We start from the raw sequence: 15,565 nt of genomic DNA, 5'->3' as shown, positions 1-15,565 counted from the left end.
CAACAGAAACAGAAATTTGTTATATTTCTGGAGGCTGAAAGTCCAAGAGCAGGATGTCAGCATGGTCAGTTTCTGCTGAGAGCCCTCTTCTGGGTTGCAGATTGCTGTCTTCTTGTTTCCTCACATGGAAGAAAGAGGACAAGAGAGTTCTCTGGGGTCCCGTTTATGAGGACACTAACCCCATTCATGAGGGCTCCAACCTCATGACCAAATACCTTCCAAAGGCGCCACCTCCTAATACCATTACACTGGGAGGTTAGGATTCAAATATGAATTGCGGGGGACACAAACATTCAGTGCATTGCAAGGTTAATGCCCAAAATTGTTGACAAGAGAGAAGTATGGGGGAAAAGTGGAGGAGGGAGAGTGCCTCAGAAAAGCAACAGGAGAGACCTAAGCCAGTCGCAGTCACAAACTGAAGGGAGTCTGTAGGGATGAAGCACAGATGATGGAACAGGTCTGCAGTTTGAGACTGGAAACCTTGAATTTACAGTGTTCGATGTTCACAGTGGTTGGCTTTCTCCCACATTGGGCAGCAAGCAGTGGGGTGGAGAGCAGTGTGGGCCCAGCTGGGCTAGGTGCTGTAGGAGGACACCAGTGGGGTGAACCTATGGAATGCTAGCTGGGATGTCTGTGGATGGTCAGCCATTAAGCCCGCTCCATCAGCAGGAGTACCTACCTAAGTACACACACATCCAAATATGAACAGCCCCAAGGAAAAGAGAATGCAGGTGGATTGCAAAATCCCTCCATCTCTTCAAGGAAAATGGAGAGTTAACTCTTAACATATTCCTAACCTGTAGATGAGAGTAAACATTTCCTTCAACCAGGTTTTGTGGTTTTTATCCAAAGAACAATAAAGATATTGGAGGAGAAGCTGTGCAGAATTCAAAAAAAGGACTCCTAAGTAGTCCCACAGGTTTGAAACTCCGATGACTTCGCTCTTTGTCGTTGCTCATATCAGCATCTGACTACCTTAGCTATACCTCAGAATCTGTAGATGCTAGTTTACTCACATACAGCAGATCTGCTCAGCTCCCCAGAGGTAACTACTGCAAATCTAGTCAGTGCCTGGGGCTTCATTTGCTTTTTCTTTACTTTCTTCAAAGTCTCAGTATTGTAGGTGATCTCTCTATGTTAAGGTGTGCCTTGATTAAAGAAATAAGCATGGAGGGACCTGGAGAGTATTATGCTAAGTGAAATAAGCCAGTCAGACAAAGACAAATGTCACATGATCTCACTTATATGTGGAATCTAATTAACAAAATAAGCTGATGAACAAAATAGGTCCAGAGACATAGAAGCATGGAACAGACTGAGGAATCTCAGAGGGAAGGGCAGGGGGCTGCAGAAGAGATTAACCAAAGAACTTATATGCATATATGTATAGCCCGTGGACACAGACAATAGTGCAGTGAAGGCCTGGGGAGGGGGCAGGAGCCAGGTGGAGGGGTCAATGGAGAAAAAAAGGGGGATGTGTGTAATATTTTCAACAATAAAGATAAATTTTTTAAAAAAGAAATAAGTAACAGTCAAAAAAAAACCACTTACCAAGCAGAAGTTTTAGGGACCAATTATGGACATAAAGGAATACGTGGTCCTGTGCATTGGTACATATAAGTCATGAACTATTTGACATAAAAGCTGAAGCATAGAAAAACTTGCAGCAAAAAAAAGTTATACATCACTGTGAGTTGAAGATAAATCATAAGTGAAGATAAGACATCTGTAAAACTATACCATAAAGCAAGGAACAGTTACTTCACCTTTTAAAGTACAGTGTGCACCCTCCTTAAAAATGCCATTCTAGACATATGAAGTAAATCTCTTCTGGCCACTGACTTGTTCCCAGGTGTGACTGGCAAGTAGGCATCTTCCCGTGTCACCTACACCTTACTGGGCATGCATCTGAACTGCCTCTGTCTAGTTGATTTTCCCATCACTTTGCGGGGAATAGACTTGGAAAGTATCAAACTGTAGCTTTTTGGCAAAGCAGTAAAAAAGGCATGCCTGTATTATCTAATCTCCCCTTTATTCCTTTCCTGTTAATAATAACAGTATCAATACTTTTTGGCAAGAGGAAGTGGAAAACTAATGTCTGCTGAGCATTTAACATGTGCTAGGCACTACCCTGTCACCTTCATGGGGACTTTTTTTATTTAATCCTGATAGACCTTTGTAGTCAGAAACTATTAATATGCCCACTTAATAACTGAGAACACTTAGGCTCAGACAGTGACTTTCACAAGCCACGAGACAGAACCAGGAGTTGAAACCACCTCTGTCTGAACCCCCAAAACCATGCTCTTTCCACCAGAGACAATGATAGCGGCCATAACCATGTTGAGGTGAAAAGCACCCTTTCAGTCAAATAGTCCAAGGTTTGAGTCCCAGCCTGTCACCTGCTTTGAAATCTCTATCTGTAAAATGTACATATAGCAGTAATTCCCAATTGAAGTTATTGTGGGGATGAAATGATAATGCATGTATTTTGAACAGTACCTGATACAAAATATTCCTTATCATTGGAATAATGTTTAAGAAACAGTATTGATAAGTGCTAGGAATAAAGAAGCTCTGGTGCTCAGAAAATGAAAATTCTTTTTCTTGCTAAGCTAGGCTATGAATTCACTGTTTGGCAAGGCAGCTCTTAAAGGCCTGTGCTGAATGGAAGGTATCTGGATATCATAGGTGTTGTTACAGGAGGGAAGGAGAGGGAGTCAGGTAAGAGCACAGTTTAGCAGAGCAGTGCATATGCCAAGGAGAATGGAGAAAACTAGGCTCAGGATACAAGATACTAACTGGGAATGTGCTTATTTCCTTTGTACAGTGTCAGATTTCCTGAAATTTGGGTCCTGAATATTACAACTCTAGGAGGTTGATCATCCTGGGAAACAGCTTGAACCCACATTCTATAGAAATGTGGAATAGAAGTAGTATTTGGCATCCTGCATCCTTAGAAACAAAAGAACGCTTGTGCCTGTGCCAGCATATTTTATAGTGCACTCTGCTGTCAGCGCTCAGTAACCTCCTGTTGACTCTGTTGCTGCAGAGCCTGGACAGTGCCTTGGGGAGAGGGAAGGCAATAGCTAAATGTGTTTATAGGGTTTTTCAACAAAATTAAGTTGAGCTCCCCTGTGTTATGAGGCATTTCTTTTATCTCAAACATCTCCAGGGATTTACCGTATTTGTTTTTACCAAAGACCATCCTGGGAAACAGTTTGAACCCCAACTGGAATTTGTTATTTGAAGGCCAAGTGGGAGGGGAAAAAGGGATGCCAACAAATAAAACTGAAAATAGGAGTTTTCAGTTTAATAAAGTTAAAACCTAAACAACACCTAAAAGTTTGGCTCTTTAAGTGGCTAACATTTGGCAGTACTTTTGTTCTGCTCCTGCATCCATGGGGCCTGCTTCAAGAGCAGGAACACCCCTCTCTTTCTGTACCTGCTCCCCATTCCACGTGTAGCGTAGGCCTGTGGCCCCAGTACATGGAATCATGGAGTTGTGCCCACACTGACAAAGGGGCGAGCAGGAACAACTTTGCTCAGAAGCAACAAAGGAGGCTCTGGTCCTGCCCATGGAAATCAGGAAGTGAGTTGTTTGCAGCTGTCTAGAGAGCTGTCTTCCCCAGTAACTGGTCTGTTAATACTATCTGTGCCAGCTGTGGTGTGGCAGTTGGATCAAGCCGGCTCAGATGTTGGCACTTAGTGCTGTCGAGCCTTCTTCTTCCCTCTGCTGCTTCTAACATGCAGCCGATCTCCATCAGGTCAAATTCTGTGGCGGTAATGGAGGAAAAGGAGCAGGACACACAGCACACTTTTCCCAAACAAATATCTGACAGCCTCACTGGATTTGTCAGAATCCTATGGACAATAAGTGGCAAATTCAACTTTAAAAATCTGCCTTTTGCTTCAGAAATGATTAGCTTTCCATGAGTTCTCTCTAATAAGTGGGCTTTGAGAAATAATTGGTGGTAATTGAAGTTTTGGGATCTGACAAGCCATTTTTATTTCAAAAAAATTGTATTCTCCTAAGCATTCAGAGATAATATTATATTTTGGAGTAAATTAGGGCAACTTATATATAATTTTTCTCCTTTTGAGGGGCGAATGGAGAAGAGGAAGGTCATTGCTTCAAATGAGAGTGGGACAGGTCTGCTTGTGTGGACTTTGGCACATTATTTAACTTCCTCAAGACTTGTTATTCTTAATCTATAAAAGGGGAACAATAATATTTATTTTCAGGGTTTACTCAGGGGTTCAATTAAAAGACCTAGCACAGATTCTAGACCATAATAAGGACTCAATATCTATTAGTTTCCTTTTAAATCCACAGTTAGATTAGTTTCTATAAATGTCACTTTTCAAAATAGTTATTTTTAATATGCTTAACATATTGAAAAACAAGCCCACATTTAAAATCCTAATATTAAGTATTCATGTTGTATAATTGTGCAAAATTAATTTTACTGAGTGAGCCTTTTATGTTTTCAGTTAATAAAAGTCTATGTTTAGAGCCTGAGAGTCCTGTGAGTCTCTTAAACTGTGTTATGGGTAATTTTGCAGGATTTCCAGAAATTATGAATGTCAGTGGAAATTTCTACCTCTCATTATTTAGTGCACAGCTCTATGAGATGTGTAATTTAGTAGGTGACAGGTGAGGGGTTTTTGGTCGCCATCTGTGAAAGGTCTTGAAAGTATGTAGTGGAGTAAACCACTCCTGTAGCTACACTGCAAAGAAACACTTCCTACAGTCATACAATCTTAGTATTTTAGAGTTAAAAACTTAATGTTACTTTCAATTTCTCTAAGAACTTCTATTCAAACTACTTTAAAAGGTAAAAAAAGACTCTGCAGTTATTGTAGCATAACTGACCTTTATTGCAAATTGCCTTCTCTTATCCTAAAGAACCAAATGTTTGGAGGCACAATTCTCAGGACTCCAGTTGTCCTTGGAAGATAATGAGCTCTGACACCTCTCAGTGCTTAACTTTTGGGGGTAGTTATGCAATGCCCGTCAGATTATTAGATCAGTTTTCTTATCATTAGCAATCCTTGTGATCAAGCAGTCAAGGAAAATAAAAAAACATGAGACACTCCTGCATGTAATCTAGACACAGTCATTTATTCATACACACACACTTACCCATCATGAATATCCTAAAACAGTGATTTTCAACCTTTTGTATCTCTTGGAACACACAAACTAATTACTAACATTCTGTGGCCCACCAAAAATACGTTTTTTGCCTATCTGACAAAAAAAAAAAAAGGTATAATTTTGATTCATTCACACCAGACGGCTACTGTTGTGTTTGCTGTTGTCTTTTTTTTTTTTTTTTTTTTAATATATCTTGATTTCAGAGAGAGGAAAGGAGAGGGAGAGAGAGAGCTAGAAACAGCAATGATGAGAGAGTCATTGATCGGCTGCAGCCCGCAACCCAGGCATGTGCCCTGACCGGGAATTGAACCCTGATAGCCTGGATCCTGGGTCGACTCTTAACCACCGATCCACGCCTGGCTGGGCTGCTGTTGTCATTTTTTATTTGACAATCTAAGGGAAAGAGGTCAGTGCCCCTGACTAAATAGGCAGGTATTGCATGTTTGAAAAATTCTTGTGGGGATGGTGGCAGATTAAGTGGAAGCTACACTGACACTCTCCCAGTACCAAACTGGACTTACAACTAAAATATAGAAAAATCATCTTGAATAATCAACTGAAGACTAACTGGAGAGCACCGTCATAACAAAGGACCTAAAGTGGAGACCACTTAGAGACTGGTAGGAAGTATGGAGATGTGAGAGAGCTGGCCAGCTACCACAGGCAGCAGCTGAAGGTCAGGAGGCAGATCTCAGCTGTGGGAGGTTCCCACCGAGAACTCTTGGGTCTAAACCCCAAGCTGGGCTCCCAAGCCCAGAGCACCAGAACTGAGCAAGGTGCCCACATAACATCTGGCTGTGAAAAGCAGCAGGGTTTCTGTCTGCCAGGGAGAGATGGCTGGTAATGCAGGCACCCTCTTAAAGGACCAACAAGCAAAAGTTCATGTGCAGCCACTCACCTTGGGGTCTAGCAGAGGAAGGGCAGAGTGGACTAGAGTTGTGTGAGGAAAATCCAGGGATGCTGGCTCTGAGGATAGAGCTCAGAGGGCGGTCATTTGGATTCCTGTGCTGAGTCATTCTCCCATACTGCAGAGGACATATTTCTCAGGCAGACCTTTACCATCCAGGAAGCTTTTGCCTGAGGTGGGCAAAAATTGCCCTACCCATTGAAAAACCTCTCATCCCACCCTATGGAGCTTACTCCTTGCTGTGGTGTACAGCCTGAGGCTCATTAAGAGACTAAGAATAACAATCAACTTGAAGGCACAGGCAGACCTCTGGGTGCTTTGAGTCTTTGCCTGATTTGTTTCTGGACCCAGGGCTTGGAAAAGGAGACCTTGGTGGGCATCTTGCTCCTGTCAAAACACACCCAGCCTCAGCAGAGGAAGCCACAAGCTATGGATCACTGATAGCTCCAAACAGGGTACCCAAGACCAATCACAAACAGCATCTGACATTGGCCTGCACCAGAGACCCTCCAAAAAGACTGGCAGTCCTAGAAAATCTACCTAATACATAGAAACAAGCCCAAACAAGCAGCCAAAATGGGGAGTCAAAAAAAACAAGCCCCAAGTGAAAGAACAAGAGAATTCTCCAGGAGAAGAGCTAAATGAAATGGAGATAAGCAGCCTGTCAGAAATAGAGTTCCGAATACTAATCATAAGGATGCTCAACAGCATGAGAAAAGATATGGAAACTATGAAGGAAATTAAGAATGACATAGCAGAAATAAAGAATACATTGGAAGGGATAAACTGCAGAATAGTGGAACCTGAGGATCGGATCAGTGAATTAAAGACAGGGTAGGAAAAAGCACTGAGAGATCTCAAAATAAAAACAATTAAAAAACAGGAGGACTGTTTAAGGGAGCTGTGGGACAACATGAAATGTAACAATATTTGCATCATTGAAATACCAAAAGGGAAGGACATTAAGCAAGGGATAGAGAACCTGTTTCAAGAAATAATGGCAGAAAACTTCCCTAACCTGACGAAGGAAAAAGCCACATAAGTTCAGGAGGCACAGAGAGTCCCAAGCAAGAAGAACCCAAAGAGGCTCACACCCAGACGCATCATAATAAAAAGGCCAAAAATTCAAGACAAAGAGAGAATATTAAAGGCAGCAAGAGAAAAGCAATTTCTTACCTACAAAGGAGCTCCCATAGGCTGTCAGACTACTTCTCATCAGAAACTCTACAGGCCAGAAGGGAATGGCATGAAGTATTCAAGGTAATGCAAAACAAGGATCTGAAACCAAGGCTACTCTGTCCAACAAGGCTATCATGCAAAATAGATGGTGAAATAAAGAACTTCCTAGACAAAAAAAAAAAAGGCTAAAGGAGTTTATCACCACCAAACTAGCATTGCAAGAAATGTTAAAGGAATTTCTGTCCTAAAAGATGCCCTTTTAAAAAACAGTTGCAAATAGGGAAACTTTCATTTTCCTTTCACTCACTCAATAAATATTTATAAGTGCCTCCTGTATGCCAGGCACACAGAGTATTCAGTGCAAAATAAGCACCTGTCTCATCCTGACTTCTTAGTTCCTTGAGAGTCCCCACCCCAAAGGCCACCATAATACCAGTTTCTTTTGTTTCTTTTCAGAAATATCCTATGCATATCCAGGAATATATTTCTGTGTATACTTCACTATCTTTTTAAATCCAAGTGATAGCATACTATAAATCTCACATTTTGGAGAGTAATCCATATCAGTCTAACTCATTTTCTTTTTCCTGCTGCATAGTATTACATTATATGGTTGGATGATTATTCTGTTAGTACTCTGTTCCTAGACATTAACTAACTCCTAGGGTTTTGTTTTTCTTCTATTTTTGTGGCTTTGCCCTCCTTTTCCTTCCTTTCATTTCTTCTAATGCATCAGTTTCACTCCCCATCGCTTCATCCTAATGACGCTGGGAAATGGGACTCAGCACTCCTTCATGGAGACCCTCACCCTCATCTGTACTTCTATAAATACAGGTAAATGTGAGTAAGTTAAATTTCCCAATAAGCCCTTATCTTTTTTACCCACAGATTTCTTGTGATTAGTTTATGATAATTAATAATGAGCCAGCTGATAAATTTGTCTACCCCAGTATCCACTTCTTTAAATTGCAGGTAACTTGAGGAGAACTGACTCTGTTTGACAGGCTCCATACCTGTCAGCTACGACTCCATCTTTTCTGGTTGCCCAGGCTGCTCACTGATCAATATTCTCCCTTGCTGGGACCACTAGCTACCCTAAAGTGTTTCCTTTGGTCCTGGACTACAATTGTCTCCTTTTCCTTTGAATATCATTGCTCTTCCTGTGATTTTTATATCCACTATAATGTAGAAACTTTTGAAGATTGGTCAAAGCACATTAACCTTAAATGCATCATAATTAGCTCACTCCCTTTGGAATGGCTCTATAAAGTGTATCTAGTCTCATCTCTGGAAACTTTACCTGTCAGAAGAGATTTCGAGTTGACCTTGACCACTGGTTGTTGCTTCAGCTACATCATCTGTTCTTTGTTATTTCTGCTTCTCTTTGTGTTGACATCACCATCCACTGCTTCTGAGGTTCAGTTTTTCCATTTCTAGTTGATTCTGCTTTCTGAACTCTAATCTCCCTCTTTGTCTGTTTTCTTTAATGCAATTTCTTCTTCATAGCTTGCTCACTTCTTTAACTATTTTAGTTTGTATCCGAGCAGCAAAATTTACTGTTCTCTCCCATTTCCTCAAATGGCTAGTTGATTGGCCTCACCTTTATTTTAAAGGGTCCAATCATGGTGCTAACCCATTTCCTTATTCTGGCAGTGAGTGAAATTTAATTGGAAAAAAACAAACAAGCAAAACAATGTTCCAGAGATACATTCTCTATTTCTTTTTTTATAATTTTCAGTACTTGGAAATGTTAAAGTTTGCTTTTAAGTAATTTTTTTTATTTTTATTTTTTAGAAAATTTTCTAGGTCCAATCTGTAAATTCTTTATTTCAGCCATTAATCATTCTATTACCATTTACAAATTCAACAAGTAATTATTACATTTCTACCATCTGCCCAACACTATTCTAAGCCCTGAAGACAGATGCCAGCTCCCTGTCCTCAAAGAATTCGCTCTGTTGGGGAGGCGGGGCGTGTAATGTAGTCCATAGGATGGAGCACTGCTAGAGGAAACTGGAATGGAGGGGTAGGGAATTCAGAATGGAGGTGCAATTTCAAATAAGGTGGTCAGAGAAGAGCTCCCCAGGAAGAGGCCCTTTGAGCATTTCTTGAAGGAAAAGCTGGAGCAAGTACTGGGGATTCATCTAGAAGAGTATCTGGGCAGTGAGAGCAGGTAAAAAGACTGAGGAAGTGAGGAAGTGGTGCATTTATGGAACATCAAAGAAGCCACTGTGGCTGGAGAGGAAGGAGTAAATTAGAGAGGTTCCTGGGAGCCAGATGGCAGGAGGCCTCTTTGGTCATTGCAAGGACTTTGGCTTTGGTTCTGAGATGAAGAGCCACTGGACAGTTTTGAGCAGTCAAATGAGGTGATATGGCTTAATGCTTTGATGTATTGTCACATTATTTCAAGAGGATTTATGACTGAGGACAAAGTAGCCTTTCTTTTAGGTCTTGCTGTAAATATTTTGTGCTCAATTAAGAGTATGAACTAGAACCCTGGCTGGTAGTGCTCAGTGGTTAGAGCATAGTCCCATGCAATGAAGGGTCATGGGTGTGATTTCCCAGGGTCAGGGCACATACCCAGGTTGCAGGTTTGATCCCCAGCCTGGGCGCATGCATGAGGCAACTGACTGATGTTTCTCTCTCACATCGATGTTTCTCTCTCTCCCTCTTCCTCCCTCTCTCTCTAGAATCAATGAAGAAACATATCCTCGAGTGAGGATATTAAAAAAAGTATGAACTACATATTAATGACCCAATGTTTTCTCTTTCTTCTCACCCCCAATCTGTTCTGTAGATGCAAAGACCATTATTATTATTGTTAATGCAGTTATTTAATAAGCTTTGTCTCTAGGTAACCAAAAGCTATCAATAATTTTAAGCTTTCTGCAAAGCCTCACAATCCCGATTTAATATATTTATTTACAACTTCAGTACTTCTTCCAAAAAGATGAGATGAGACTTAAAATGAAAGACACTTAACTTTAAAGGCTATGAAAATAAATCTACAAACTAAATAACTTATATAGCAAGAAGAAGCAAATGTAGCACCTCCATTTAAGTGACTATTGCCAGGTGATTTACCAAGCACTTTACCCATGAACTTGGTGGTAGCAAAGCTAAAAAGGAAAACAACATTACATAATTATCCTGTGTGAGTTGTGGGACCATGGCATTAGTGATTTGCCTTCTTATGCTAATACAGATTACCGTGTGAAATATGTTTTTTACATACTCTTTCTTCCCCAAACAGTGATTACTTTCTAAAATAAGTTGCTCAGTATACATTTCTTATTTCTACTATGCAACAATATGTTTATTTAGGGAGTGGCATTTTCACTGAAAAAAATCAACTTTCTACTAAAATTGTTAATTCAATAGCAATAGACATTAAAATCAAGATTTTTTTAAGTTTTTAAAATTGTCTCTGTCACTAGATCCCAGCTACCTAGGGGAGAAATTGTCTGTTCATCTTTGTATCCTTGGTATCCCCTAAACAAATAATTCTTCAAGCCTTTGCTCATAACTCCAAAATCTAAAAAGCTCTGAAAACAGAAAATTTTATCAAAAGTTGGGTACCAGAACTCATTCAGAGGCAACACCTGAACTGAGTAAGACTATTTAAGCATCTTCATTTGTCCCACATTTTGTGAATATGCACTCCTATGTTTTGCCACAGATGTGGTAATAGGTATAATTAGGGGTGCTCTGCAGACTCTACGGGTGTTAGATAACATTTGGTGTATGCATCCTATTACTTTTTAAAATTTGAAAGCATAAATTCCAAAACACATTGTGCCCTAAAGGTTTTAAAAAAGGGATTGTGGGTCTGTAATAGCCAATCCCTAGAATACTGTAGATACCTAGTAAATGTGAGTTGGAGTGAAGTCTGCCTAAAATGAGGTACATAGAAATGGGAAATTTCTCTGCAGCCAGGCTTTAGGACCTTGAGGCCTCAGGAATAAAATAGATGATCCAGCCTGGCTGGCATGACTCAGCGGTTGAGCATCGACCTAGGATCCAGGAGATCGCAGTTTGATGCCAGGTCAGGGCACATGCCCAGGTTTCAAACTCAGTTCCCAGCAGGGGGCATACAGGAGGCAGCCAATTAATGACTCTCATCATTGATGTTTCTCTCTCTCTCTTTCCCACTCCCTTCTTCTCTCTGAAATCAATAAAAATTAAAATAAAATAGGTGATTCAGTCCTTAGAAGCAGTATATCAAGCCCGGCCGGGCGTGGCTCAGCAGTTGAGCACCTGCCTAGGATCCAGGCGATCGGGCGTTCGATTCCCGGTCAGGGCACATGCCTGGGTTGCGGGCTTGATCAATGACTCTCTCATCATTGATGTTTCTATCTCTTTCTCTCCCTCTCCTTTCCTCTCTCTGAAATCAATAAAGATATATTAAAAAAAAAAAAAAAAAAAAAAGCAGCAGCAGTGCATCAAAATATTTCCTGAATTGTTTTCTTAGAGTAGTTGTAATTGGTCTCTAGTCATAATAAATCTGAACAGCGTGAGTGCTATTCTGTCAGTTAGTGTCCTAGGAAGTGCATGTGATTTTGTGTGTTTTTTATGTTCTCTGTCTCTTTGCCTGTCACTTTGTATTTTGTTTGTTTGTTTGTTTTTTTAAAATATCTTTATTGATTTCAGAGAGAGGAAGGAAGAGGGAGAGAGAGAGATAGAAACATCAATGATGAGAGAGTCATTGATCGGCTGCCTCCTGCACGCCCCCAACTGGGGATAGAGCCCGCAACCCGGGCATGTGCCCTGACAGGGAACCGAACCCCGATTGCCTGGATCCTAGGTCGACGCTCAACCGCTGAGCCACGCCCAGCCGGGCTGTATTGTTTTATTTTTCTTCATCATTTTTTAAGGTGTCACATCAGCTTTTTTTATACTGGTGATTTAATTGCAAAAGCACACATAAACAGTTTGAAAAGTGTGAGAAGAAATTCATGAGTCACATGGGGAAGCAACAACAAAGCTGGCATTCAGTCTGGAATGCATCAGCTGTGCAACACAATCACACTGCCAAGGGATCAAATGGTGTGTCCTGAAATTGAGTGAAAAATGAATTTGATACAAGAAACATTTGTTTCATACTGAAGATACAGGGGGAAATATCAAGATGAATTAAATATCAGCTTCACCCTCACAAAGCTTAAGTTTTATAGGGACAACAAGACATGTATATAAAATAAGTTAAATACACAGCAGAACAGACCAGAGAAGACCAGTGGAGAAATGCTGCAGCTCCGGAGATCAGGATAGGAGGTGGGGCTGCACTGGCCTGTAAAGATGAATGAAAATTAGGTTAATGTAGAGGATGGACTTAGTGGAGTAAAGACGAGCAAGATAGACTCCAGCTCTCAGAAATCTCTGTTTAGCAATAGAGACACAAACAAATTATTGTGAAAAGTGGCAAATGTAATAGGACCCATAGAGGAGAATAATAATTGATCCTTGGGAAAGGTGGCAGGAGTTGACTTTCAGGCTAGATGCTGAAGAACACAGGAGCTTGCCTAGAGGAGTAGGAGTGGTCTAGGAAAGCCTTCTAGGAAAGCCTTCTGGGAAGAGTAAATGATAAGATGCTAATTTGTGCTCTCAACAACAGGACAGCTATACCAAGGTGACTTTTTACATTGTAATGTCATTGCAGGTGAATCAGTCATGCCTTCTGGAACAACACAGAGTGGGAAAGGTTTGCAAAACAAGACTCAGTTTAGAACCATTGCACCAAAAATTATGCCCAAAGTCCTAACTTCCAGAGTGTCGCCAGGCCCTTTGCCATCACTCTCTGATCAGGTGAATCCAGGTCCCACCATCGGCTCCACACCACTGGGGGTGCCTGCCCAGAATTATGCTCTGATGCAGGTTGCTGGCCAGAAGGGGACATTTTCTCTCGTGGCATTGCCTCATGTTGCCTCAGCTCAGCCAGTCCAGAAACCCAGACTGCCCCTGCCTGAAAACCTTAAACTGCCTATTCCTCGATACCAACCCCCGAGAAAAAACAAAGGATCCTCAAAGAACCCCATTCTGATCTCCTCTGAAAGTGGCTTTAGCAAGCCTCCTGCCCAAACCCAAACGTCTCCTTCCCTACCTGACCGTTCTGAACCCCTGCCCCAGCCCAGTGCGTCCAAGCCAGTACTGTCACTAGACCGAGCCCCAGCCGGCGTCAGCATGGCTGCATTGACCGGTGGAGATTGCCAAGGAGACTCTCGACCTCCAGTGACCAGTGACCATGGAAATCCCAAACTTCCTGACACCCCAACATCATCCACACCAGAGGAGCCCACTGCCAGGCAGGGTCTCATGAAGATTTCAGGGAAAGAAAACTTTGCAAGCAAAGAAACATCCAGTAAACCTGCTGTTGCCAGTGAAAAACATAAAGAACAAGATGATCTTGCAAAAGGCACGATCAGGTCATCACCAGCCATTTTGGGCAGTGCACTTCGGTTAATCCCTTCAGTCCCCAAAGGTAAACTGCCAATCTTACCCTACTTAAGGGTGAAAACAACAGAGATGTATAAAAGTGAGTCAGATGTTAACATTGTAGACTTTTCTCTGCCTGGGCTCAGGGTCGACTGCTATGAGACATCCACCATCCCTGAAGGCTTTGATGCAGCCACCAAAAGGGCCGATAAGGTAACTGGTCCACAGGTTTCAAAGCACAGTCCCTGTAAAAGTGCCTTTTGTCCAGCTACCAAACTGGATCTCAACCACAAAACAAAACTAAATGGCGGGGCAGCAAAGAGAAAAGGACGAAAACTAAAGGTACCAGATGAAATCTTGTCATTTCAGGGGAAAAGAAGGAAATGTAAAAGAATAAAAAATGATTCCCAACAATCCAGAGATCAAAAACCTGGGGCTATGAAAAAATATCGTAACATTATGCCTAAACCTGTCATTGTCACACCCACTGTGGCTCCCTTGGCTTCTCCTGCAGCTGTATTACAGTCCCAAAGGCCCAGCTGCCTAGGACAAGACAGTTTGTTCAATAATTCATTCACTCCTAAATACCTCAGCTGTAAACAGGACAACAGCCCTTCCCCTAAGCCCAGTTCTGCATTCAGAAATGGATTCTCTGGCCTTAAGAAGCCTTGGCACCGATGTCCTGTCTGTAACCACCACTTCCAGTTCAAGCAGCACCTTCGAGATCACATGAACACACACACTAACAGACGGCCTTACAGTTGTCGAATTTGTCGCAAGGCATACGTACGTCCTGGCAGCCTGAGCGCACACATGAAACTTCATCATGGTGAGAACCGGCTGAAGAAACTTGTGTGCTGTGAATTTTGTGCAAAAGTGTTTGGTCACGTCAGAATCTATTTCGGCCATCTGAAAGAAGTACATAGGGTTGTCATCAGCACCGAGCCCTCCCCCAGTGAACTGCAGCCAGGGGACCTGCCAAAGAACAGGGACAGGGACATGAATGTGCAGAGGTGAGTGCCGATGGAATGGAAGCCTGGCGGGAAAGTCTGTTTGGATTTGGGGAACAGGCTAAGATTTCATATTCAGAAAGATAAATTCGTAAAAACATCTCTCAGATTAAGATTTTATGAAGCTAGTTCTATGAAGAATAATCTCATTTCTCATTGATTTCTGATCAGCCATGATTTATAATTATGCTAACCTCTGGCCACAAATGCCTATTTGAGGTATGCTGGGGACAATCGGGTGACAGATTTTTTTTTTTAACTTTGCTTTTTTAAAAAAAAAAATTGATCTGAGAGAGAGAGAGGGAAATATCAGTGCAAGAGAAAAACATTGATCTGTTGCCCCCCGAACTCACCCCCACCGGGGATTGCAACCACAACCTGGGTATGTGCCCCGACCGGGAATTGAACCTACCACCTTTTGGTGTACGGGATGATGCTCCCACCGACTGAGCCACACCGGCCAAGTTGTGACAGATTATTTTTGTATCTGACATATGAAAAATTAAATATTGCGTATAGTTCCTGTTACTCTTTACAAATAAATTTTCCAAAATGGTGTTCACAAAATTTATACCTAAACAATTTCATTTGCCCCTTAATATCACATAACCTGTGGTGGCACCTCAGTGTGACCCGACCCAAAGGTGTTTAGACCTTACGTTTGCCCTATTTTTCCCTTCAGCCCAGATTAACTTTTCCCTGTATCATTCCCACTTGTAGGTACTGCTTCTTAGCATTATAAACAAACAAGCTAAGTCACTCGTAAGCCCGGCAGTCAGGGCTTTCTTAGAGCAGTAAGTAACCCAGGGAAATGCCCTCATTTCGTCTACTGTCCACTAGATGACAGAGGGAGTTACACTAAACTGAGTCCTCGCT

The 15,565-nt window shown here is 41.7% G+C and overlaps 1 protein-coding gene across 1 annotated transcript in view; it reads left to right on the top strand.

Moving 5' to 3' along the window:
* Window positions 1-15,565, top strand: part of ZNF438 (zinc finger protein 438) — a 195,991-nt gene that overhangs the window by 179,368 nt on the left and 1,058 nt on the right. Inside the window, 1 exon segment of the mRNA XM_087815417.1 lies at window positions 12,907-14,692. Coding sequence (XP_087671543.1) covers window positions 12,918-14,692 — 1,775 coding nt within the window. The 5' untranslated portion in view covers window positions 12,907-12,917.

The sequence above is a fragment of the Miniopterus natalensis genome, chromosome 1 (assembly GCF_054644295.1).
Source record: "Miniopterus natalensis isolate mMinNat1 chromosome 1, mMinNat1.hap1, whole genome shotgun sequence".
Taxonomy (NCBI): domain Eukaryota; kingdom Metazoa; phylum Chordata; class Mammalia; order Chiroptera; family Miniopteridae; genus Miniopterus; species Miniopterus natalensis.
Note: the sequence above shows the minus strand (reverse complement) of the source record. Positions and strands in the feature narration are given on the sequence as shown.